This window comes from Diceros bicornis, chromosome 8, assembly GCF_020826845.1.
Source record: "Diceros bicornis minor isolate mBicDic1 chromosome 8, mDicBic1.mat.cur, whole genome shotgun sequence".
NCBI classification, from domain to species: Eukaryota; Metazoa; Chordata; class Mammalia; order Perissodactyla; family Rhinocerotidae; genus Diceros; species Diceros bicornis.
Window position 1 is genome coordinate 77,749,460 of NC_080747.1, and position 26,136 is coordinate 77,775,595.

General features: G+C 37.9%; 1 protein-coding gene across 6 annotated transcripts in view; it reads left to right on the plus strand.

Moving 5' to 3' along the window:
- Positions 1 to 7,167: 7,167 nt before the first annotated feature.
- The window catches only part of PDLIM5 (PDZ and LIM domain 5), a 213,282-nt gene continuing 194,313 nt past the window's right edge, over positions 7,168 to 26,136 (plus strand). For all 6 annotated transcript variants that reach the window (XM_058547520.1, XM_058547521.1, XM_058547524.1 and 3 more), the window contains exons 1-2: positions 7,168 to 7,241; positions 10,467 to 10,604. In XM_058547520.1, coding sequence (XP_058403503.1) covers positions 10,509 to 10,604 — 96 coding nt within the window. In that variant the 5' untranslated portion in view covers positions 7,168 to 7,241; positions 10,467 to 10,508. The remainder of the gene's footprint in view (positions 7,242 to 10,466; positions 10,605 to 26,136) is intronic.

Genomic DNA, 26,136 nt, shown 5'->3' on the forward strand with positions numbered 1-26,136 from the left:
AAAATGTTTGAAGAAAATATTTCTTATTATGAGGTTCAGAGATTTATGTCTTAATCTTGAAATGACTTTTATTATGATTGATCTTTTTACCTTATTGCAGCTTACTCATCTAACACTCCTTGTCAGTGAGGCAAAAACATAAAAATCATCAAGGAAGTTAACATTCTGAATTACAACCACATTGCGCTGAATCAGACTTGATTGAAAAGAAAATTTCAGAAATACAAACTTCCATAATCTACTCTGTAAAAGCAACCACATATTTCAGTACAGTACATGTGCTCTATACTCAAATTCTTTAGGTTCAAAGCCTGGCTCTGCCTATACTAGCCAGCTGGACAACAGTAAATAAGTTATATTAACTCTGTCCCTTCATTTCTTTATCTGAAAATAATATGACCTAGCTCCTGTGGTTGCTGTGAGGATCAATAAGTCAATATGTATAAAGGATTCAGGTGAGTATCTAGCTAATAGTAAGTGTTTAATAAGTAATGGTTATTATTCAAAATTTCAATTTATTTCAAATATTTTTGTTATAATATATGCCAATGTATATAGCAATACATGTGTATATAACAATGGTATGTGTATTAATATGTGCTAAAAATAGTACTCCTCCTAGTTTTCAGTTTATTATAAAAGTAAAATTTTTTCATAGAAAATTTGAAAAGCACAAAAAGCAAATAAAAGTAGAATAAAATTATACCAAGTTTCACCATCCAGAGGCAACCATTGATAACATTTATATCTAGATTTTTCCATTAATTTTAAAATGTAAGTTTTAATGTCTAAAGTAGTAATATTTAAGTAAAAATGGATGGATTTTGTTATTTATACATCACAAAGTTGCAGTTATTTTGTTAAAGCTTTGAAATTCTGAGAAGAAGCAGGCATCAAACTTTGGGTAAAGTGTGGTTTAAAAATATGTTGTCATGTGAAATAATCAGATTATGAAAATATTTAAAGATTCCCATTTCATATCTCATAGCTTAAAAAAAAATGTCTTGGTTACTTTCTTCATCAGTTAACCTTTTCACAGCTGGCAGAAAGTGGCTTTGAGGAATTTCCCAGAATTAATTTTATGAAATTAAATGTGCAGATTACACACTGGCAGAATTTGATGTGAGGTGTACATTGGATATTTTCAGTGGAATTAAGTATAGTTCTGGTTTATGTTATTGATCCATATTCATTCCTTCATATTATTTCTTATCTTAAAAACAATTCTATGCTTTAATCAGACTTTTGATGAATTGATTCATCATTCTTAGTACTACATCTCTTACATTTTGGCTAGGAATGACATGTCTTAATGCATTCCACTATGACTACACATGTGGATACCTTCCAATGAAAATATTAGTTTCCTTGCTTTTCCCAGAGTATGTAAACGGATTTTAAAAACACTTAGTAGAGGTACTGTCTTTTGGGTGGAGAGATTTTACTGTAAATAAATCATGTTAAGATTAGATTTTCCCAAGGATCTTTCCAATCCAAAATACCACTTGTTTAAATGACCTTATTTGTACACTAGTCTTGTTAATAATTATGTCCTCATAGCTCCACCATTGATGGAGACATGCATGGAAAAACATGAGAAATTCTAAACCCAGACAATGTGAAAGACTACCTAATGGATCAGTAGAGATTACATCAGTAGTTTGGGGAAAAAACAATACTTAAAAAAATTAAGATTTAAAAACCAATTAATTTAAAATTAATTTTGGGCTAATGTGAGTTTATATTATCATGACGAATTTAGTCAATTTATGTAGTTTTTTAAAAAATAAATCTGTGTAGTTCTATTCCCACTATACATATAATAAATATTCTCTAAAAATCTGAAATACAGAAAATTATAAAGTAAAAAATTAATGGCCTCATAATCCCTTCTCCCAAAGATAACTACTGTTAATACTTTATGTATACATATACAAGTCTAGATTTAAGAAGGATTTTATTTGTGATCCAGAATAATCACAATTGTTACAAACTCTTTTACTGGTTAGAGAGTTGACAATGTGGAAAGATTAACATTTATTTCCAGATTCTAAGTGATGGTAGGTTATACCACAACACTTTAATCTAAAGGAAATGCTTCCAAAAACTCTAAAATGCCTAATTTAAAAAGTCAACAATTTAAAAAATCCAGAAAGCAAAAATCCAATATTTTTCAAAAAAAAGAATTTGCTTTTAAAAACATATCAACAGAGTTTAGGACATGGGAGATGTTCAATAAATAAGTGTGTATAACATTTTAATGATTTATGCCAAGGTGTTGATGATAAAAAGAAGCACCAACAATGTCTCAGTCAGGGTTGTGAGAGAAAAGGGATAGTACACTCAAAGGTATTTAATTGAAAATAATTTAATAAAGGGACTCTGTCTAGAGGTGTTCGCACTGTGTATTCTCCAGTATGCACTGTGTGTTCTCCAAAAATGACCTGATACTTTTTTTAAGCAAGATCGTTCTAAGAGAGCACTGTCTCAGTGAATTCTAAATCTTCCTTCTTCACATTTTCCTAACTCATTTAGTGCAAATGTGCAAGACATGATGAGTACATGGAAAGCTGACAATTTTTTAATTTATCTTTTTGGTCTCCCAGCCCACTGCTTCTCAACTCTTTCTATGTCAAGGCAAAGTTGGAAACTGAGGAGAACGGATGAGGCTTCTTCCCAGCCGGCGCTGCCTCCTAGCCTGAGGAGACTGATTTCTCAGCACAACCAACCAATTGGGAAGTTGTGCCCCAGGCCCATTTCTTACTTTCTTGACTTTCTTCAAATACCATTTTTCTTCATACACCAAGATTTTTCAATTATTGACCTATATGTTTTGTTTCTATCTCACCTCCGAAATCACATATTCTCTATCCTTTGAACCACCCACCAGACTTCTCAAAGAAACGATATTATCTGAGTAAAACATGAGACTGGCTAAACCTTGATCTTATGAGGAATATTCCTCCCCTTCTGAAATCTCGAACTTGAAGCTCCCCAGTGCTTTTTTCAGTGCCCTTAGCATCGACCCTTCTTATTCATACTCCTCATTTCCCAGTTGGCTTTTTTTGCCTACTGGAGACCGCCAGTGAAATGCATGGTCCCTTCAAAACGTGCTCCTCTTCCTTCAATATCAGTTATTAATATCACCCCCACAACCCAGACTTGAAACCTTGAAGCTAGTTTTAAAATGCTTAAACTTCTTTTTAACTTCTTCCTCAATCACACATTTACTCAGTGACCTAGGCTTCATGGATTTGCTCGTAGAGTCGTTCTCATCCATTTATTCCTTTCCACGCTTTCTGTGCCTGCTTTAGTTCTGGCCCTCCTTCCAGGATTCCTTAGTAAGATTTAGAAGGACACTATGCCTTCTATCTCTGTCTTCCTAGATTACCAAACGTTTCTTTAGGTGTTAGAATAGTTAATGTTTCCTCTCCATTAGATTTTTTTTTTTTTTTTGAGGAAGATCAGCCCTGAGCTAACATCTATGCTAATCCTCCTCTTTTTGCTGAGGAAGACTGGCCCTGGGCTAACATCTGTGCCCATCTTCGTCCACTTTATATGGGACGCCGCCACAGCATGGCCTGACAAGCGAGCGTGCGCACTTAACCACTACGCCACCGGGCCGGCCCTCTATTAGATTTTAAACATTAAATATTCATATCTATGAGTGGTTTATTTACCTTTCAGGACTATAACTTAAAAGATAAATTGACAGAGCAATGTAGGAACTTTTTAAAGACTGGCACTTTATAGTTTATTGGGTGCAACTGTAAAAACTCGTCACAGCCATGCCATCTGGTAACTAAATTTTCTGGTATTTTTGAAGTACAGCAAGAGGATTCTGAGTCATACATTGGATAAAAAAATGTTAGAGGAAACATTTATACACTTAGGTAAATACTATGTTTAGATGGAATATTCTTTAAAACTCTTCCTGCTAAATCACTTAATTGTTTGATCTACTTTTTTTTCTACTTTACCTTTTTCTGTACTGGTTATGATAAAGTGAAGCTTTTAATATGGTTTCATTTGTGGCAAGTGTCTCATTGCTTAGCCCATGGAATTAATGAGGCCAAGGACACTGGGCTGACTTCCCAATAGATCCGTTATCTTCCTGCTAGTCTGCAGTCACAGACTGTCCTTCAAACCCTGGCCAACCATTTCATAAATGTTAGTCGTGAGGGAGACAGAGAAGGGGAGTCAGAATGGCTCATTGGTAAGTTAAGGCAGATGCCTCTCCAGAAGTGGTTCAGGAGTTTCGTCCTCTCCCAGAGACAAATAACTCAGCATTTATTTAATTTCCATAATTTGCTGCAGATTGCACCTCTATGGCCCTCAGCAGTGTTAGTTGCTATAGCTTTTTATCTTCTTTGGTCTATAAGCTGTTTCGCTTACTGAATCTACAGAGAGGAAGTGTGTTGAGATGAAAACGACATGGTTTTTGGAGTCAGACCCTCTGCTCTACTTCTATCACTAATTAGTTGTGTGCCCTTGGTTACATTTCTTAATATCCAAGTTTCTGTTTCATCCTCTGAAAAAACACCTACTTATGCAGTTGTAACAATTAAATAAGATAATGTATATGTCATCAATAACGGAGTACATGCATAGTGAATGCTAAGGTTTTCTACTTGTCTTTTATGATACATAAATAAATCTAATCAATTGGTTAGGAAAGTTTCATGTGGCTACCATTTCTTGAACATCTACTTGGTGCCAGGCATGCTGCAAGGTGCTTTATATATATCGTCTCTACTCCTCATGATACCCACAAAAGGTTATTTATAATTATCATTTCTTCTAAGATGAGGAAACTGAGATAAGTTGCTGCTATCTGGGATACATGGTTCTCACCTAAGCACAGTACACAGTAAATTGGGGATATAGGAGTATTTCTAGGGAATTGTTTTTCAAGGATTTCGGTTTACTAATTACCTGAAGCTGGGTAGCGAGTGTTTGTTAAAAAAGGCAGATTCCCGGGGCCCACCAGCAAGGATTCTGGATCTGAGTGGGACTCAGGAAAACGCAATTCTAACAAGCTGCCCATGTCATTTTGATGCAGTTGGTGCTTTGGAGGACATGGGTAAGTATCAGTTTTTGGATCATACCTTAATCTGGTTCACTTACCCCACACCCTAGGCTTTAAACTGTGGTAGGAGGAGGAGGATTCAGAGGTAGGCTAGCATCTGTGGGCTAACATTGAATTTGCAAAGGTAAGCAACACTCCTCACTCTCGACCCTTTGTCATCACCTCAAGATGATACTTCCATATGCCAGCTGCAGTTTTTGATGTCTTTAGTCAACCGTTGTTGATCCAGGCTCAATTTAACTGTATCAGCAGCAAACAGATGAGGCAGAGCAGGGATAGGATCCTTACAGGATAACTCTAGCCGTTGTCCTGCAGAACTGTCACAAGCTGTAATCTCTTGCAACCTCAATTTTCTCAAGTATAAATGGAGAAGACATTCATCTTATAAAATTATTGTAAGGATTACCACATTGTCTAGCACATCATAGGTATTTGAAAATGGCCGCTATTGTTATCATTTATTTATTTAATTTTGAGGTGAGATGTTAAACATGATAAGATATATTAAAGCACTCTATAAACAAGCTCTAACACTAGGAAACCCTTTCCTCCAACATAATCTTTTGGAGAATGTGATGAAAGCTATGGACCAGTGCCATCCAGTGAAAATATAATGCTAGTCACATAGGTAATTTTAAATTTCTTAGTATCCACATAAAAAATCAGGCAAAATTAATTTAATATATTTTATTTAACCAAATGTAAAAATCCTGTCATTTCAACATGTAATCAATATAATTTTTTTTTTTCCTGAGGAAGATTTGCCCTGAGCTAACATCTGTTGCCAATCTTCCTCTTCTTACTTGAGCAAGAGTGCCCTGAGCTAATATCCGTGCCAATCTTCCTCTATTTTGTATATGGGGACACCGCCACAGCATGGCCACTGACAAGCGGTGTAGGTCCGCGCCAGGATCAGAACCAGGCCACCAGAACCCGCTGAACTTAACCACTACACCAGATACAAAAATTATTAATGAGGTTTTTTACATTATATTTTTCATACTAAGTCTTCAAAAGCCAGTGTGCATTTTTATACTTCCATCACATCTCAATTTGGGCACTAAACTTTCAATGGTAAAGTGAAATGTAGTCTTACCCAAACAGTAAAATTGTGTAACTGAAACATGTTACCCTGTTTCACTTTTTAAATTTAAATTAATAAAAATTATATAAAACAAAAAATTCAGTGCCCCATTTGCACTAGCCATATTTCAAATGTTCAATAGCCGCATAGTGGCCACTACTTTGGACAGAGGCATTTTGGACCTTTTCTTCTAGAATTTTGTTTGCCCCTCTACGGGATTCATGGACCCCATGAAGTTCAGCCTTGCATTACACGGCCCTCGGTTGAGAATCGTCCTTTTCACATTTTGTTAGCCAAATAACAGTTTTAAAAAGTCAACCAGATACTTTCCGTATGTTCACTGAATATTATTCAAGTTTGCTTATGAACAAATTCCACTGGCCAAATTAAGCAACTTTATAGAAACTGGGAAGTAGGCTATTGACTTGGACTTAGAAAAATAACCTGAGGTTGTACAGTGGTTGAACCACTTCTGGCCGCTGCTCTCTATCACTGCCTTCTGGTGCGATAACAAGATTTACCTTCCAGACGTTAGGGTTAGCGATTTTCACCTTCCTGACAAGCAAACTTCAGGGTCTGCACTTCTCAGGGGACGTAAATAAGCTCTCTCAAAAACCAGGCAGCAGCCGCTGAACTTGCAGACAGGCATTTATCCAAAGCCCCCTTCTATTTTTAGCTAGACCAACTGCTTGCCAATTCAAAGCTTCTGGAGACAGAAATGCGTCCACTGCAAAGCACACACGCGCAGCAGACCTTTGCCAGGTACTGCTCGAAATCCCCTAAGAGTGCTTCCACCGAAACTCGGTAGCGCAATTGTTTTTCCGCGGCGGCTTCAGCTCGCCGCAGCAAGCCCGCGGGCCAGGATCCCCGGCAGCCTACCCTGCCCGCGCTGGCCAACCTTGCCCGGCCCGGGGGCGTGGCCGTGGCGGAGGGGGCGTGCCCGGCCCGGGGGCGGGGCCGGAGACAGCCAGGAGGCGGAAGTTCCCGCGGGCCGTGGGGCCGGCGCACGCAGCGCGAGTCACTTGTCAGCGCTCGTCTGAGGCGGAGGCAGCGCCGCGCCGGACCGAGGTGAGTGGCCGGCCGGCGGGATGCGCGTTTCTGATGCCTCTAGGGGACGAGGGAAAGAAGCGATGGCCCTGCGCCGAGCGGGCGGAGGGCAGCCCAGCTGGGAAGGAGGAGGGGGCGCGCCTCGCGCGAGGGCTGCCCTTCAGGTGCCGTCTGGGGCCGAGCGGCGGAGGTGGGAGGGCGGCGTGGGAAGAGGAGCGCGCCGGACAGGGCGGTGCGGGAGTGGGCGCGAGGCCGGAGGGCGGCCCTGGAAGTCCCCGAGTCCGGGCCGGCGGGGTGAGCGCGGCGGAGGCAGGGACGCGGAGGGCTGCTGGGCACCCCCGCTCGACCCGCGGCTGGCGGCCGGGGCCACCACGTCCTGCGCGCATCTCTCGGGGTGTGGGGAGGAAGCGGGGCCGAGCGGGAAAGGCGTGTTATTTTTTGTTTGCTCTCACGCTACTGAGAAGCGTGTGTTTCCTCCCAAATATTTACGATTGTGTAACCTGTTTGGGGAAAACGTCCCTGCGTCCCGAAATAAAGCTCGTTTAAAAAACACATCTGTCGTGCCTGCCAGATTTATTAATCCTTGCATCCTTGATGGGGCTTTTCTAAGACGGTGCCTTCGTGCGTTTGAGAATAAGTGGGAAAAGGAAGGGCGTCTCGACAGGGCAGAGCTTGAAAGAAGATTCGTGGCTGCGCTGGCCAGGGCAGGTCTAGGGTGTGCTCGCCGGATCCTATCCGGAGTCCGCCCTCCTGACCCGTGAGGCCGTCGGGACCCGCCTGCCGCGGAAACAGCCGCTCGGGAGCCTTATTTGGCAAACAGGGCTAGGCGTGCACCTCTGCTGGGAAGCTGTCTCGGCGGCTGCTTTCATCCTTTGCTGTGGCTTTTCGTTCCTCAGCTCTGCCTCGGTTCTCTCTCAGTCGGGGAAAAGAGAAGCTCAGGATACTGCGCTTTCCTTTCAGGCCCTTCTTGTCACTCTGAGCGGTTCCCCTTTCCCCCTTGCCGCCCACCGGAGAAACTGGGACAGAAGTGTGGGAAAAGACTTTGTTTAGAGTTTCCCTAAAAGACAGTCCAGAACTAGACAGAAGTTCCAACATTTTCCATGTGTTTGAAAGCACAATAGGCTGCTCACTATTTCCTGCCTGCTTGGTATTTTAGGAAGAGTTTGGGCACTAATAACCAGATGGAGGAGACCTGGAAAAGGCCAATAATGTTACCATTGCTTAAGGATCGGAATATTTTAAGGCACGTGAAGGTAGCAGAGGGAGAATACTAGAAATAAAACGACACTGACAATACTAGAAATGAAATGACACTGGTTCTGTAGTGTGGCTGTGACCTTGTCAGTGCTAGAAATTTTAATAACAAATGGGAGAAATCTGGAAGGGAACTCCCAAGTAAAGGGAAGTTGCATGAAATGTGGGTTGATACATGATTAAATACATTTTCTTGTAGGGAAAAATGGGGCCAGAGGAAGTTGAGCCTAACTTCACATTCTTCTCTTGACAAAAGTTAAAGATTAAAAAAGAAGGGGGAGGCAGGCTGCCTGTGAAGTCTGTTTGTTTCACATGCTTCTGATTTGTATTGTGTGCCCAAATCAAAACACTTTCTCTGCTCTTTCTATGAAAATCTTCCCTTTTTTAGCAGGAAAGCGGTTAAATTGTGTGTGGCTCCTCATTGCCTCCCTACTATTCGTCTGTCACGTATATCTAACAGTTGGACTTCTGGCTTGGGCTTTGGGTCTTTTTAGTGCTTGGTGCCTATTCCATCAGTACTGAAATAATGTCTTATTGCCTGGTCGCTTAGGGTACTACCATGCCAGTGGAAAAGCTCCTTTAGTTTCTAGGTAGATGCAGTGCAGATTTTTGCTGATTTAACTTTCTTTAAGTACTAGACTTATTTAAAAGTTTTGCCTCCTTTTCCCCTTATGAGAAGATGAAATCTGTTTGCTTTCAGTATACCCAATGGTTCGAATAACTACACTGCCACTATTGGTTTGGTGTGATGGGATAGAAATTTTGAATGGGTTAAAAAAATGGAAAAATATTTTAAGACAGATATTAAAAGGTGATGATTTGCTTGAACAGTGCAGATTTTCCAAGGAAGTGTATTTTAAACAGCTTTTTTAGAAAAAATGTGGTTTTAAATTTATTAAATTATACATCTGTTATATTTCAAGTATTTTTAAGGAGGGAAATAGTATGTTTCTTAGTATTATATTTTAGAAAATCTCCATTCCTACCAATTTCTCCCATCCTCATGTAGCCACCATAACAACCAATACCAAACTCTTGAGTCATACTTTTTTTCTTTAGTTTTTTTATTATATAAAAGGACTACCATGTGAGTCATTATGAGCACACTTACAGCAAAACACAGAAGAAAGCACTGAAGCGCTGGTTCTTGTCTGAAGCTCCAGTTCCCTTTCCTGCGTTCAGATTAACCTCTATTCCTACCACCTTTGGTCACGCTCATTCACCATGTGGTCAGTCCTCACCCTCTTTTGCCTGATGAAGTGTCTGTATACAGCCAAAAGCAGGTTCTGACTGAAGTCTCACCTTGCTAGAGTATTGCCTGCCATTGCCTGTCGGAGGAAAAGTCAGTATTACCTTCAGTGTGGAAAATGCCATGTCCCCCTAAGAGGAAATATAAATTGTAATTTATGATCAGAGGGAATAGTTTTGTGCATTTAAAAACAACTTCTATTAAAGAATGTAGTATTTGGAGAGGATGAATGAAAGTCTATGAATGTGCAGTCCTTTTCATATGTTAGAGTAACTTAGAATTTAAGTGAGTGAAATTGAAGGACTCTTGCCAACTATAGGCAAAAGAATGCATGAGGTAGAGGGAAGGGAAAATCATTTTGAATTAAACCTGAAATAAAATCTTGTTCTTTTTTATATATATAACGAAGTGTTGTAAGGTGCTTTGAGTTAAAGTTTGTATGCCAGAAGCCACAAATTGTACTGTAGCAAGTTGTAAAACTGATCAAGTGTCTAGAAATATAATTCTGTTGTGGAATTTTTAGACTATGGAAATTGGCATGAATTTAGAAATTGTATGTTAGCTCATAGATTCCTTTTCTTAGACTGAAATGAGAACTTAATATGTGCTTATCCTGTATATCCTGTCATCTCCCCAAAACAAAATACTGAACATTATCTAGTCGGGTTTATATTAAATACATTTAGATATGTAATAGAGTTTCAAATAAACATTTTTGTTAACCATCTAATTTTCTTTCACAGTCTCTATCATTTTCTGGGTTTGGACTTTGAGCCGTTAGAACCATGAGCAACTACACCGTGTCCTTGGTTGGCCCGGCTCCTTGGGGTTTCCGGCTGCAAGGTGGCAAGGATTTCAACATGCCTCTGACAATCTCTAGTGTAAGCAAACTTTACAGATTTTGTTACAGATGTTCATTCAGTGCTTAATATTGGAAACCTCAGTGCTGAGTTGTTGAATTCTTTGGATGACCTGTACTCTACTTATTACAATTGCTTATGGGATTTGATCTCAGCAAACTTAGTTATCTATAATAAAGGAAGGTGTGGGGAGGGAATTTAGCAAGGATAATTGATTTCAGTTAAGCTTATTTTCAATTTCCCCCCATCTTATTAATAATAAAGTGGAAAGCGTTTAACTAGAGAGCAGACTCCAAATCTTTGAACTGCCACTATTTGGGGAATTCTCTGGACTTTAATATCTTCGTATGTAATATTAGAAGGTTTCACGATGGAATTTTCATGGTCCCTTTCAACTCCAAAAGATGTTTATTAAAAACTGTTGACCAGTATTGAATAAAATGACTGTTTTTGGTGTTATTTCCTCAGCTTACTCTCTGGTGAAGGCGATAGCTGGCCACTTTACTGTTTGAAGAGGAATTGAAGGGCTTGTACCTCCAACTAGATAGTCAGCCCATGAGTAATTGAGATTTGGCTGTTTACCTCATTATGGATTTAGTTTGAATGTATTCTGTGTATATATTTTAAGGATCTGTTTTCATGAGATGATGATACTGATGAGGGGAGTAATTACAGCTTTCGTTTATTGAGGCTTGACGGTGTGTCAGGCACTTTCACTTTCATCACCAGTAGGTAATTATTGCTATTAATTACTTGTGTAACTTTCCAGAGGGTGTTTTTTTGTTTATTAAAATAAATATGAGTATCTACTTTCGTTTTACTTATATGGTAGCATATTATACACACTGTTCCACACCTTGTTTTTTCTCAACAATTTACCGTGGAGAACTTGCCCTGTTAATATATAAAGAGTTTTTTTTGTTTGTTTGATAACTGTATAGAATTCTCTTGTAGGGAAGTAACATTTATTTAACCAATCCTCTATTGAAGGGCATTTAAAGATTTTATTTATTTATTCCCCCCCCAAAGCCCCAGTAGATAGTTGTATGTCATAGCTGCACATCCTTCTAGTTGCTGTATGTGGGACGCGGCCTCAGCATGGCCGGAGAAGTGGTGCGTCGGTGCGCGCCTGGGATCCGAACCCGGGCCGCCAGCAGCGGAGCGCGCACTTAACCGCTAAGCCACGGGGCCGGCCCGAAGGGCATTTATATTTGTTTCCAGTATTGGTGCTACAAATAGTGCTGTAGTGGATACCATATATACCTGATTTTATATATATATATAATTTTGATAGGTTGTGCCAATTTACACTTTTGTGCAATGCAGGAAAATATCAATACCCCTTCCCCCCCAACAGCCTTAGCAGCAAACTTTTGGATTTTTGCCAAGTGCTTTGTATGTATCATTTCTCTTAATTCTCCTGCCAACCTGCGATATAGTGGTATTATTTCCATTGTATGGAACTGTGCTGTGAGCTTACATGGCTGATTGGAAGAGCTGGCTTTCAAGCCCTTATGCTATGCTGCCTCCCTGATAATAAACTTTTAAATTTGGGTAGATTATTTTTCTAATCAGATATTTAGAAGGTTATCATTTTGTTTAATTGTATATGTGAAAATATATATTTATACATACACTGCTTCTTACAGTATATGTATCCAACTTGATTTTGAAAAATTGAAAATAAATTTGTAACACATATCTCTGTGAATACTGCAAATCCCAGTTTACTAATGAAGTTTTCTTTGTTTCTTGGCTTTGTATTTTTAAATAGTTATCTTTAATTTATCACTAATTTTTGTCTTGATTCCAGTTAATCAGATTTTACAAGGAAACCCGTATATGTAATCCAGCCTGCAAGTTTTAAGATTTTTTGTGGTTGGATGAAATTTTAAATGTAGAGCATCCATGTGAAAATGTGTCTTGTGATTTATTCCTGTTTGAGCGAGGAAGTGTTTTTTTTCCTCCTACTGAAGATCTATTATGAAGAAAAGAACAATATTTGAATGTTGTCTGTTTTTATGTTCTGTTAACGTTATTTTATAATGTCTGAATATCCTACTTTATGATAATGGACTAAAGAAAGTTATTGTTTAGTTTAAAATACGTACACTTTTGCTAAAAAAATAAAAGCCCAGAAACAAATTGACACCTGAATGAAACAAACTTAATGGTCACTGTTGTTTGGTAATCAAAATGCAAATGACATATGTAAATTTTGTGGTGTCATGCCCTTAAAAAAGTTTTCTGTGCTTCAGTTTCCTGGCAGACAGTTTGAGGCGCTAGCTCCATGTTGTGATGCTGATACAACAGAACACTGTGTACATACATGTGTGCCCTCCCCGGCGCAGAAGAAATGCTTTCCTTGTGTAGACAGAGTGCTAATTAAAGGATTTTGAACATACTGATTAAAAGAGACTATGGTAACAAAGCTGCTGAGTTATTTCTGTTCTCTTACAAAAGTCTCTGCTGTCTCCTGTGACCTTTTTGGGCCTTGTGCAGTGGGGCGTGCAGTTCATTCTGGACTGGAGAGGATGGGAAGGGGAGGGGGAGGAGAGAAGGGAATGTTGGCTCAACTGTGGCTAGGCTGTTGGCCTTTCATTGTAGTTATTTTTAACCCCTTGTGTGGTTCAGTTTAAACATGGCTAGTAACATTGCCTAATAAAGATGTGTGCCTAATAACTATTTTATGTTGGTATAGTAAGATTATTAATGTTATACCTCGTCTTAATTAATTCTCTAGTTCTATTTATTCTGCCTTAATTATGTAAAATTATTGTGATATTTCAGTAGTCACCAGATTATTTAACTAATAGTATCAAGAAGCAATTAAAACCTGAAAATATGTGTTAAAACATATAATTTAGTGATTCTCTTATTTTAATAATGTATATGAAATTCTTAGCAAGGTCTGGCACGTAGTATTCTCTCAGTTATCTTTTGCAATAAAATTATAAAATTAAAAAGAAAAAATTATTTAGAGACTTGAAATATCAAGTCCCTCATAATTGCAGGAAATATAGCAGTTATATTTTTTTACTTACAGTCTGTTGGAATTGAAAAAGAAAAGAAAAACACAGCTTGTTGTGTGCTTAGCTAGGAACCTGCATCTTTATATTTAAGAGTTCAAAAATATTCAGTTTTTCCTCTGGTCAGGTATTATTATGTTGAACTCCAAAGGACTATTTATGTTCCCTTATAACATTAGAACTCTGTGATAGCAAATGTATTTGGGATAAATAAGTCATTGGCTGGGCTTTGAACATTCTGTTTTCTTGAGATTTTTCTTATTAGCATATGAATATGCTGAATATGACTGTATCTTAAAGCATATAAACTATAAAATTTTAACATTTCACTCACATTTGTTCATTACCTATATTGTATGTTTGCATACTTTTTTAATAGGTGGATTCCTAAGATAAGATTGGTAATTCCTGCAAACTTTTAAAAAGATCCTCAGATTGCTGCAACTACCTGATCACATGTCGTCTGTAATTTCCTATCCTTAAAATGGAGTGCTGGCTACAGGAGTCCGCAGACTGTCTTTTTATGACCCTGTATTTATGGAACTGCCTTGAAGCCATGGAATGTGGGGATGGGTTTCGTTGTAGCAGTGTGGGTTTGTTGGTCTTTGCCAGTATATTTTATAAGAAGAAATAGGAGACTTGTTGCACAATTCAAGGCCATATTTTGGCAAGTTGATGTTCCTCATGATGGCGTTACAAGAAGGATAATATTTTTGTGAATCACATCTTTTAAGTACAGCATCCTAAATACTCTGCTGTGTGTTATTTTCTGATGTATGATGTTAGAGTTTTTTTCTTAAATGTCACTATTTGGATTTCCTGAAGGTAATCTGATTCTCCGTAAGCACATCTCTGACCTTTCTTTAGTAGATAAGAAGGAAGTCAGATGATTTAATACGTAAATAATAATGACTTTGATTCTCAAGCGTTAGGGAGGATCAGTTGTTACCAGCTCAAACAAGATTTTAGTTGGATTTGAAAATCAGAAATATACTATTTCCTGGAGTTTGGAGCCCTGTTTGGGAATATGAGAGAGAACAGAGAAAGACAGAACTGTGGAACACTTTGATGTGAATTCATGCATTCAGCAGTTAAAAGGAATACTTCCCAGAAGCCATTGAAGAGGTTTACAAAGTATTGTGGAATACAAAGGTTGGGGAGAAAGAATAAGTACAGTACTAGAGACAGTGTCATAAGACCTGTCACAGGACAATATTTGATGAAATGACAAAGATAGAGATAATGGTTTCTCAGTTTCAGTGGGCATAGAGCTTTTGTATTTGTGGGGGTTGGCTTCCTACAGGAGAAATTAATTGAACTGGTCCTTGAAGGATGAAATTTGAACATCTCCAAGTCAAGATTTTTCTGTGTTGGTTTTCAGTGCCAAGTGAAGATGAAGACTTTTTTTGCCATTGCTTGACTCAGTGAAGCTGTGAATATAGTTGAGTGATTCTCCAGACAGGCCAGCTGCAGAGTTTTCCTCCTAGAGGAGGATAGAAAGAGACTTTCAGTCCTCTCAAACTGAAATGGGAGAACCATCCTACCTTGAATAAATGGGCCCATTGTTAATTTTAAGCTGTTGAGTATTTTCGTTTACATTCCCTCCCAACTACCCTGTCATTATGCCAAGTTAGAAAGTTAATAATTTTGTTCGTGTAACTATATAATGTATATTTCACATGTATGTTCACTGTCTACTTTTAAAATATTAATTACCTTTTGTGGGGGGCTCAGAGACCTGTTTTTTCTATGTGGCAGTTTTCTATAACTTGTGGTCACAAGGGTCAAGAATCTCAAGATAATTCTGAAGATATTTTTCTGGTCTGTTATTTGTAAAGAAATGAAAGTCTTATCAGTATGTTTTATTGCAAATTAAGAGTTTAGAAAAAAGGGTCTTGCTAATTTAGATTTTAATGAATGCTGGGCATTTTGGAAAGTTATTTATTAAAATAAGAGGACTTTTACTGGTATGCAGGACTTTTGTATCTGATGGAGGAAATAATATTGCTGAGATTGGGTGAAGTAAGAATAGCACTTTAGACCTAAGGAGATTTTCATACAACCTATCCACCTGCTCATGAATTAGGTATAATATTGACCTAATTAAACTGAGAATACTGAAGCCTGTGGACTTATTTTCAATTATTTTTGAGAACTTTCAGAGTAAAGAGCTTGTCTTTATGAGAGTTGTTGGTCAGGCTGCAGTGTGCAGATACAGTTAACCAGTTGTCTTTGTCCCACCATCCTGTTTGCAATAGTTCTTGCTCAGATTCCCATGGACCACAGGACCAGTCGTGGCTTTTTCCCCCGGTTATGACTGCATGGAGGAGAAATCTGTTATGAGTTAGTTAATCTAGAAGCAAACATTTCTTGGACAAACAGAGAGGTTGTATCTTTGGTGTCTTATAAGGGATAATTATGTTTCAGCTTTAGTAGGTGAGACTCTAGGCCTTGATGTAAATTTTCAAGATGTAGAAATATTGAGTATATAATAAAAACTTAACAAAACAAGACCCTAGCATGTGAAATATTAATATATGTATACATTTGCAAATAAGTGACATAATAACTGGAATGAAAAGAGAAAATATTAGTTTAAGCAACCAAAGAGCAGCGACCATGGTGACCCCTAATGTGGGTATTCTAGGAGCAGAGCCACTGATTGCCTTGTTGGGAATGCAGGTTTGGTTTTTAAATTACAGAGTAGGAAAATCTCTTTTCTAGCACAGATACTCTGTTTTTATTAAGATTTTTTTTTTTAGGTAATAAAATATTTATGAATGGACAGAGAGGAGAAAATTGAATGAGTGTTTAAAGTTAGGTTTGGAAGAATTTTTTATAAGATTGTTAAAACTGAGTCTCTCAAATCTCATAATTGCTTCCCCCATCTTCCTTCACCTATTTTTTTTTTTCGTGTTGCATAAGTGGTGTTATCTACCCTTCTGTAAATACTCAGATTTCTTTTACAGCTGATGTTGTCGCCCATTTTGTGTCACAATTTCTGGAACAAAGTTCATCGACCTCTTTGGCGGTTAGTACTCCTAGCAGGGCTGAGCAGTTGCAGCTGATGTCACCGAGAGGCCTAAATGGAGAGGGTGAAATGAACTGGGAAGGTGGACAGGAGGGAATGAAAAAGAAAAAGTTAGAGGGAAGGAGAAAAGAAAGAGGCAATTTTAAAAAGGCCACAAGGGGAACAGTTATTTACTGGGTCATATTTGGCACTCAAGAAATCTTAACCTTTTAAAGTTTGGTTAATTTATGCTTTTCTTTTTGTAAGACATTCATATGGTTTGGAATTCAAAAGATGCAATAAGGTTTAGAGGCAAGAGTCTCCTATTGCTCTGCATTCATTTTTCTTCCTGGAAGCAACCAGTGTTAGCAATTTCTTGTGTGTACTTCCAGAGAAAAAATATACAGATATATGTAAATACATATATATCCTCACCACCCCCCTTTTCAACACAAATGGTATCCTTAAAAGTATACTTTTTTCACTTAACCCCAAATCAGTAAATATATCTTCATTCTTTTTGTACACCTGTATTTTGTTTGGATTTATCATAATTTATTTCATCAGTTCCTATTGATGGACAATTAGGTTGTTTCTAGTCTTTTTCTTTTATTGACACTGCACTGTAATTTTTGCACATATATATATTTTGCGTATATATGAGCCTGTCAGATAAATTCCTAGAAATGGAATTGCTGAGTCAAAGGGTTGTATGCGTTTGTAATTTTGATTGATATTGCCAAAGTATCACTATAGAGACACTCCTACCCGCAATATGAGAATGCAGTTTCCTCATTCCTGTGCTAGCACACGTTTCAGCAGACTTTGATCTTTTCCAATCAGATGGGCCTATTTCCACCTTTCTCCTTTTTACAGGGCTTAATGACAAGTAGTCTGCTGAGGATTCTCTGTTTTTAAGTGGTTCATTGTTTTCCATTTTGCATGAGAACATATGAAATAAAAATGTGATGCCCTTCTTTAAATGATGCCATTAATTTCTGGGGATGCTATTCTTTGAATTTTTTCATCCAGAGCTTTGATTAACAGTTATCTCTATCATTTGTTTCCTATTTCTAAATGGATTTACTCTCTATGTTAACATATTACTTCCAATTACATGATGAAGGATTTTTTTGTTTTTTATGGAACAGTTTTTGGCGTAGTGCCCTGTCATAGACTTTGTGAAAAATTAAGCAAATCACATTTAATAGATCAAGGTTGTTATCTTTGGAGTTTCTCCAGTAGCCTGATAACATTGTAGGATTTGAATCCCACTCTTCTCTAGCTCCCTTTAATTGATGTGACAAGGAGACTGACCATAATGAGGTGTTCGACACGGTCCTAAGACATAGTAAAATTCACTGTTGGGAGCCTCAGTGTGTTTTCATCACCAACTGTTATTAGCCAGTGGAGCTTCAGTGAAGTCACAAAGGTTTATGAAGTGTTCCACAGCACAATGAGTCTGGCGTTGTGAAGGCATACTAATGTGTGTGTGGCGCAATATATTTCTTCGTTTTACCTGGGTGTAAGCAGTAGAGTGTATGTGTTGTTGGTCACCGTGGTGACAAAAAGAGTAAGGATAACAGGGATGTTTGTATTTTTATGTGCTTAAAGATGAGGGAAGGAGGAATTTCCCTTTAATGTGTTTCTTTAAGTTTTTAAATATGATGAGAAGAGTTTGGAACTAGATAAGAATTTACACCATTTGTGATTTGAATTCTGTGACTTGTTAAACATTTTTTCTTAGGATCCAGATTTGATTTAATGATTTAATAATTGATTTAATGGCCACTATTCTTCGTGATAATTGTCTTATGTAATTTTGATTTACCAAAAGAGGAAGTGGTTATTTTAATGACATTAACAATTAAATGCCATTTACCATTGATTCCATCAGGGATTTAAATGTGATTCAGTTCCATTGAGGATCCAATTATTAACCTTGTATTTCTCAAATGATTTCTGAGATATTAACTTTTAGAAATGCTAAAATTAAAAAATTTAGTAAGGTTGTATAATGCTAACCAGAGGAGATTGTGGGTATGTTCTGAAAGTATTTTTCTTCTTGAAAAATGGTACTAGAGAACAGGGCTTTAGAAAACATACTCTTTGTCCTTTCACTAGGGACCCTTAGAGATGTTCTGGAGAACAAGCATTATTACACATGTAATTTTTATGATTTTGGACATTCTCTTGAAGTATCTCTATGCTACTAACTTGCAGATATTCTACAAATGGTTCTTTTGATCTTTTTATACTGGGCATTTTTGTTTATATGTACCTCTATCCATTCTGGAAGATTCTAGTTAGTTGGTATCTTATTCTCAGAGTGATACTTTGATATTTTAGCAGACTTAGGTGTTTCCAAACTTCATCAGTGGCTTATCTCTTCTTAGATTCGTTCCTCATCCTCAGGCTGGCACCTTGCCCAAGCAAGAATTCTAAAATCCTACATTTAATACATTACTGTCCTATTTAAGAATTGTAAGCGCTTCTCATTATCTATTGAATTATTGCTTAACTCCTCGTCTGCCATTCGGGCTGTAGGTAAATGGGCCCACTTAATACAACAGAGTTTATGGTCCAAAATACCTATTTTGAACCCTGAAGTCCTTGGTCTCTTTATTCTTTATGCACACTACTTTTTTTCTTCTTTTCCCTAAAGCCCTACCCATCCTTTAAGGCACATTCATATACCAGGTGCTCTTTGAAATGTCTGAGTGCTCCAGCTCACTTGGGTCTCCTCTCTTTCTGTATTAAATAATAATAATGATAATGAAAATCCGTTGGCATTTATTGAGCCCTTGTTCTTTTCTACTCTGTGTTCTGGATGTTTTGCACATGTTTGATTATTTAATCCTCATGACAAGCCTCTGAGGAAGTATGATTTTAAATCTCTGATTTATAGATGAAGAAACTGGGCTGGCCCTGTGGCTTAGCGGTTAAGTGCGCGCGCTCCGCTGCTGGCGGCCCGGGCTCGGATCCTGGGCGCGCACCAACGCACCGCTTCTCCGGCCATGCTGAGGCCGCGTCCCACATACAGCAACTAGAAGGATGTGCAGCTATGATGTACAACTATCTAGTGGGGCTTTGGGGGAAAAATAAATAAATAAATAAAATTATTAAAAAAAAAAAAAGGCTATAGATGAAGAAACTGAGGGACAGAGAAGTTAAATAACATGCCCAGTGTTACGCAGCTAGTAATTGGTTAGGTTTAGGATTTGAAACCAGTTAACCTGAGTAGTAATAATGCTTTTAACTAGTATACTCTATTTTCTGGGAATAGATGGCAGCTTTCACTGCTGACAGCCAAGTTTTGTGTGTGTGTATCTTAGAGAGAAGTCATACTGTAGAATCAAAGACTTCTAAAGATGGGACTAACTGAGATTATTAGGAAGAAATATGACAGGTTTCCAAACTAATCATCAAAATCATGAATGAGATTTTAAAAATGTAGATTCTAACACCTTGCCCCAGACTTTGAATTCACGATATTTAGGGATTCTTACATGCTTTCTAGATATTTCTTGTGTACCATTTGAGTTCCATTTTGTACACTAATGTTTGGGAACTATATGTAGCTTTGCTTTCTGTGAAAAAAAATTTTATTATGGAGCTTTTGTTACTTAGATCATTTCAGCAAAAAGATTAAGGCTAAGTTACAATGGAACTGCCACTGACTGAATAATGTGGCAGATCTCCTCTTCTCTAGTGACTAGTCTTCTGATTTTTCAGAGTTCCGTCACCATAGGTCAAATAATTTTTGGAAATAATGGCAATTTTAGTAGTATATGATATCAGGCTTTAGTTCTGTTTATGATGCCATATCTTTGTGACAAAAGATTTAGAGGACTTTAGCTTGGCATACTACTTATAATATTTTAATACTATGACATTTAATAATGTTAAATTTACCAAAGTCTTTGGCTGTACCAGGTTTTGTTTTGCTCCTCATTATTAAGCTAAAGTGGTAACATTTAAATTAAAAAGAACTAGTTACAGTCCTTGTAAGGCCATGGGCCAGAGATCAGTTCAAATTTTTGGTCTCCATATTAGATTTGACAGTTTAAGTGCATATAAATAGGTCATACACTTTGTTAAATCATGAACTTCTCTCACTGGAAAAAACCTACACTCTTGGTCTTATTTACTCAAGATCTTATTAGAAATTCCCAGTCTGTATTGAGTAGCTATTGACTGATGGTCGTAGTGATAATAGAGGACAAATGGAAAGCTGGGTTGCAATTGCAATCAAGTTTTTTCTAGATTTGTTTTGTTAATATATGTGATTGATAGTTAGAATTCACTGATGAAACATTTTGTTTTTCTTTGTTTTTGGTCCTAGTCAGGGTTTACGTTTCTAGGAAATGCCCCAGAGGTTGCATTGGGTAATAGCCCCCTGCCTTCCAAGGTACAGAGTTTTCCTGTGTGTCAGCCAGAATTTGTTTTCTGTATATTTGACCCAACAGTTTTACTTCTGTCCTTTAGTGTCATGCACAACAAAGGATAACCTCTTCTCACATTACGGACTGTAAATTGGTGACTATTATAGTTGCCTTTGAGTCTTACCCGTTTCTTCAATTGTTTCTCTCATGATAGTTTGCCTCTTTTTACATTTGAAAGCAAAAAGCATTTGCCTTTAAAAGTAGTTCAGTTTTTAAATGTCTTATTATGTATGGCTCCCAGAACTGAACCTACCATCTCAGATACGTTAAGACCAATGCAGATGTATAGTTATTAATTAAGGAAACTAATTTTTGTGTGACCAGATAGCGCAGGGTTTAGAAGCTGCTCTGCGCAATGGGCTTGATGGAACTTTGAGTTTTCTCTGTACAATTTTGTATGATTTGAAGTTTTTATAATATGTATGTCTTTTGTTTAAAAAGAGAAAGAAAACTAAGACTGGCCTATGCTTTGTACCTGGGCAAACTCAGGCTTGTCTGGACACATATGGAGGTTAGGAGAGCCTGAGTGGGGCAGGTGTTTGTGTATGTGCACGTGCACGTGTGCGCTGTTTGCGTGAAAGATCAAGGAACCTCATGGGAAGGAATTTAGGAAACAGATAATTGACGTGTATTCAAGCTTAATCCTTGGAGATTTTAATATTATTATTGATTATCTTTTAGGAGAGGTGGGTAAATTCTTGGTAAAGCAGGGTATATCCTCTTGATATCGTCGTCTGGCACTGCCCTTCTTCTGATTGACTCATGCCAGAGCCCTGAAAGGAGAAGGTGTTAGTCAGCCCATATTTAGTGATCTCTTACTATGTATTAGGCCTTGGGTACAGAGGGTGGTTCTCTATTTTCTGACAGAAAGGCACATAGAACATGATATGGAATATAGGAAGGAGCTTGAAAGTAGGAGAGGACATATATGTAATCAGAGCCAGGAAAAGACCACGGTGACATGTGTGTTGACCATACAGCCTATGTCAGGATAGCAGGGGACTTCTAGACCGGGATCTGTAGAATAGGTGGAGGAGACACAGAAGTAGCAGCAGCAGACAGAATTTGCTATACCTCCATCTGGGCATGGAGTCATTTATTCAGTATCATTACTGAGCACCTACTATGTGCTCAGTACTGGTCTAGGCACTAAAAATACAGGGATAAACAAAACAAAATCCTTAGTGTTATGGACCTTACATACTCACAAGTATATAAATAAATAAGCAGTGTGATTTAATAAGGTGATGTGCTGAGGAATAAGCGGGGAATGAAGATGGGTGTCTAGGGTAAGGGTTTTACTTTAAACTGGGCAGCAAGACAGCTTCTTCTGACTGAGGAGGCAACAGTGACTGAAGAATAAGCCAGTTGTGGGAAGAGAAAGGAGAACAGCATTGGAGGCATAGTGAGCAGTACTTGCAAAGGCCTTGTGACGGGAAAGAGCCTGGTGTGTTCAAGGAATAGAGAGAGGCCAGTGTGGCAGGGTTGCAGTGAGCAAGGAAGAAAGCGGAGTGAGACGAGGGAGGCAGGTACGTCTAGTGCCAGAATGAGAGAAGGAGCTTCAAGGTGGTGAGGAGGGTAAGAGTGGGGACGATGGTGGGACAACTCCTGGAGACTTGAGAGGGATTCTGACTCCTCTGGATCAGAGCTGAGCTAAGAGAGTGGGTTACTGTTATTGTGATCTTACCATATCTACAAGTGGGTGTGTTTTGAGATTGGTTTTGATAGAAATTTCAGGGGAATAATCCCCCAATTTTTTTTTTTTTGTGAGGAAGATCAGCCCTGAGCTAACATCCATGCCAATCCTCCTCTTTTTGCTGAGGAAGACTGGCCCTGAGCTAACATCTGTGCCCATCTTCCTCCACTTTATATGGGACACCGCCACAGCATGGCCTGACAAGTGGTGCATTGGTGTGCGCCCGGGCTCCAAACCCGGGCCGCCAGCAGCAGAGCGCGCGCACTTAACCGCTACGCTATGGGGCTGGCCCCTCCCCCAAATTTTTAAGCAAAGCAATAACCGTATAACCTTCCAAGTTGGCTACTTGGAATTAAAGTACTCATTTTAATACATGTTTGTTTTGAAAAGTTATTTATAGTTAGAACACACATTATTATTTTTTCATTGTTATTTGCGCACTGGTTACATTTTTCTATTTTGTGTTCTTTTAAATGTTTTTATTATCACCGTAAGAAGCAGCTTGTTTCCCAGCTGGCTTCTGTTTTCATTTCCTTGTGATGTTATGACCTTTTCTACTTTAATAAAGAAATGTTGCATACACATTCAGGAGTTGTTTACAAATTAGGCTGGTAACACTTTTATTAGAGTCGGCCTCCAAGACAAGTGAGTGTTAGGATGTTTATTCTAGATCAGATATGTTGAGCTGAAAAAGGTTTTAAAATGTGTCTATTTTTATTTTTATTTTTTATTTTTTTCTGAGGAAGATCAGCCCTGAGCTAACATCCATGCTAATCCTCCTCTTTTTGCTGAGGAAGACCTGCTCAGAGCTAACATCTATTGAGAATCCTCCTCTTTTTTTTTTTTTCCCAAAGCCCCAGTAGATAGTTGTATGTTATAGTTGCACATCCTTCTAGTTGCTGTATGTGGGATGCGGCCTCAGCATGGCCGGAGAAACGGTGTGTCAGTGCGCGCCCGGGATCCAAACCGGGATACTTTAGATATAGTTTTCTTAATGATTTTATCTTAAGATTTAAAGTAATCAAATAGTAATTTTTATTTTGTATTTTATTACCAAAGCTAATATACTGATATTGTATTTCTTATTGATTTTTTTTTTTACAATGACTCTTTAGGGTTTATATTTTCTCCCAACTACCATTTTAAGATTATATTTTTAGTGGACAATATTCTACATTCTATTTAGTGTAGTTATTACAAGTGCAGGCTCTGGAGCACATGCCTGGGTGTGAATCCTGGCTTTGTAATTTACCAGCTCTGTATATTTGGACAGTTGCTTAACTGTGCCCCAGATTCTTCAGCTGTCAAATGGGGGTAAAAAATAGTACTTATATAATAGGATTGTTGAATTGAATAAATTAACATATATAAAGTGCCTGGCACATAGTGAGTACTCAGTGAAAGTTACCTAATAATAATTAAGGTTACCTATAGTAATAAATATATACTAGTAATATCTAGTTCAAGTAGTTTTGACACTATTATTGAAATAATATTTCTAGGTCCATCACTTCTTAGATATCGTCATCTTCCAAATAAGTTCTGGCTTTCTCTTTTGTAGGTTTTTAGATAAGATTCTTCAGAAGCACCCTTCTCAGCACACGCTCGCAGACACTCATACATACATACACCCTGGAGTTTGAATTATTTCATGAAGCATCTTCTTTTATAGAAGGTACATAATAAATATTTATTGAACGAATGGGCTGTTTACTTCTTTTTTCTGTCATGGTCTGGCATAAACTCTCAAAGAGATTTGCAAGGAGAGTTGGCACCAGTGGTACCTCCCGTTAGACATTCTTTCCGCAGTGATTTCCATTTGCTGTGGTTTTTTATCTTTTTAATTCTTTTAAAGTGACATGATAAGCTATATTGCTGGTGAGACAGTTGCTCTAGGGAACAATTTTATTCTCCAGTGAAGGATAAACTTGATGATAAGAGGGAATATATAAGTGGAATGTAGACTAGACAAGTTAAGCAATGTGTCTGCCATCTGTACTGTCTCTTTCCAGGAGTTTTTGCAATATCAGTAGCCTTTGTGTATAGGGCTCTGTGCTCCTTCCCTTGCTGTCCTGCTTCTCTCGCCATAGCCAACTGGACCTGGGATGGCGGCCTGACCCAAATGTAGCCATCTTGAGACAAAGTTAGGAGATCTGAAATGTGGTGCTACTATTCACAAGCTCTGTGAATTTTGTGAAATATAAAATTTAACTGCTCTGAACTTTAGTCATAGAAATAAATATAAATCATTGCTGTTTATTCATTGATTTATTTACTTAGTCCACAAATATTTATTGAACATCTGTTATTTGCCAGGCGCTGTCCTAGTAAACAAATAAAAGTAAGTTGGTGATAAATATTATGGGGCAGAACAAAGGTGTATAGGGAAAGGGATGGTGGTTGAATGGGGGTTACTGATTTATAGAAGGTGAGCAAATAAGGCCTTGTAGATAAGGTGACATTGAGCAGAGACTTGGATGAAGTGAGGGGAAGAGCATTTTGGGCAAGGGGTAAAGACCCTGAGATGAGCACGTGCTTGGCATATGCGAGGTACAGCAAGAGTCAGTGGCTGGAGGAGACTGAGGGGGAGAGTGGTAGAAGACAATTTTAGAGAGTTGAGAGTAGTTAGTTCCCACGATTTGTTGTATTAAAATCTGCAGAAGGTTAGTTGATAGCACAGAAGCATTTTGCCTTTAGATTAAAATAAGACCTTGTCAAGATAGAGTTTTTGTTTATTTTTGGAACATAGTACACGGTACTGTGGTACACAGTAAATAGTTTTTCTGAAGTCTGAAAAGTCTGCAGATTGCTACGTTATTTTATTCAGAACTGGTGTTAATTTTTAATAGTATTTGAGGTTTAAAAGGTTGTAAGTATTGGTATTTATATTCTTAGTACAGTTTTTTATATGTAAGAAGAGTAACTGATTATAAATGAGAAGTGGGGTCAGATTAAATATATAGTTTAGTTATAATAACTTTATGGAGTGGTGACTACTCATTTCATTGCCATCACCCTTACAATAATATTCACTTTGAAAGTTAAGGCAAAACAAAAGATTATTTTTGTCTTTACTGCAAGATTTTGGCTTTACCCTTATTTTTCAGGTTCATAATGGAGATTGAGAAGTTTTAGTATCTGTTGGGTAATCACTAAAGTAACATGCAGATTATTAGAGGCATGTTAATATGTAATATGATTCAGTCTGTTTAGGGATTTGTCAAATAATGTTTGAAATTGCCTTTTAAGTTTTACTTTCAGAAACATTTCATGGGAAGCTTTGGTCTCACTACAGTGGATGATCATGAAAACATTTACACCTGGCAGGAATGACCTTTTGAAGTCAGCTAACTTATCAGGTGAACTGGTAACC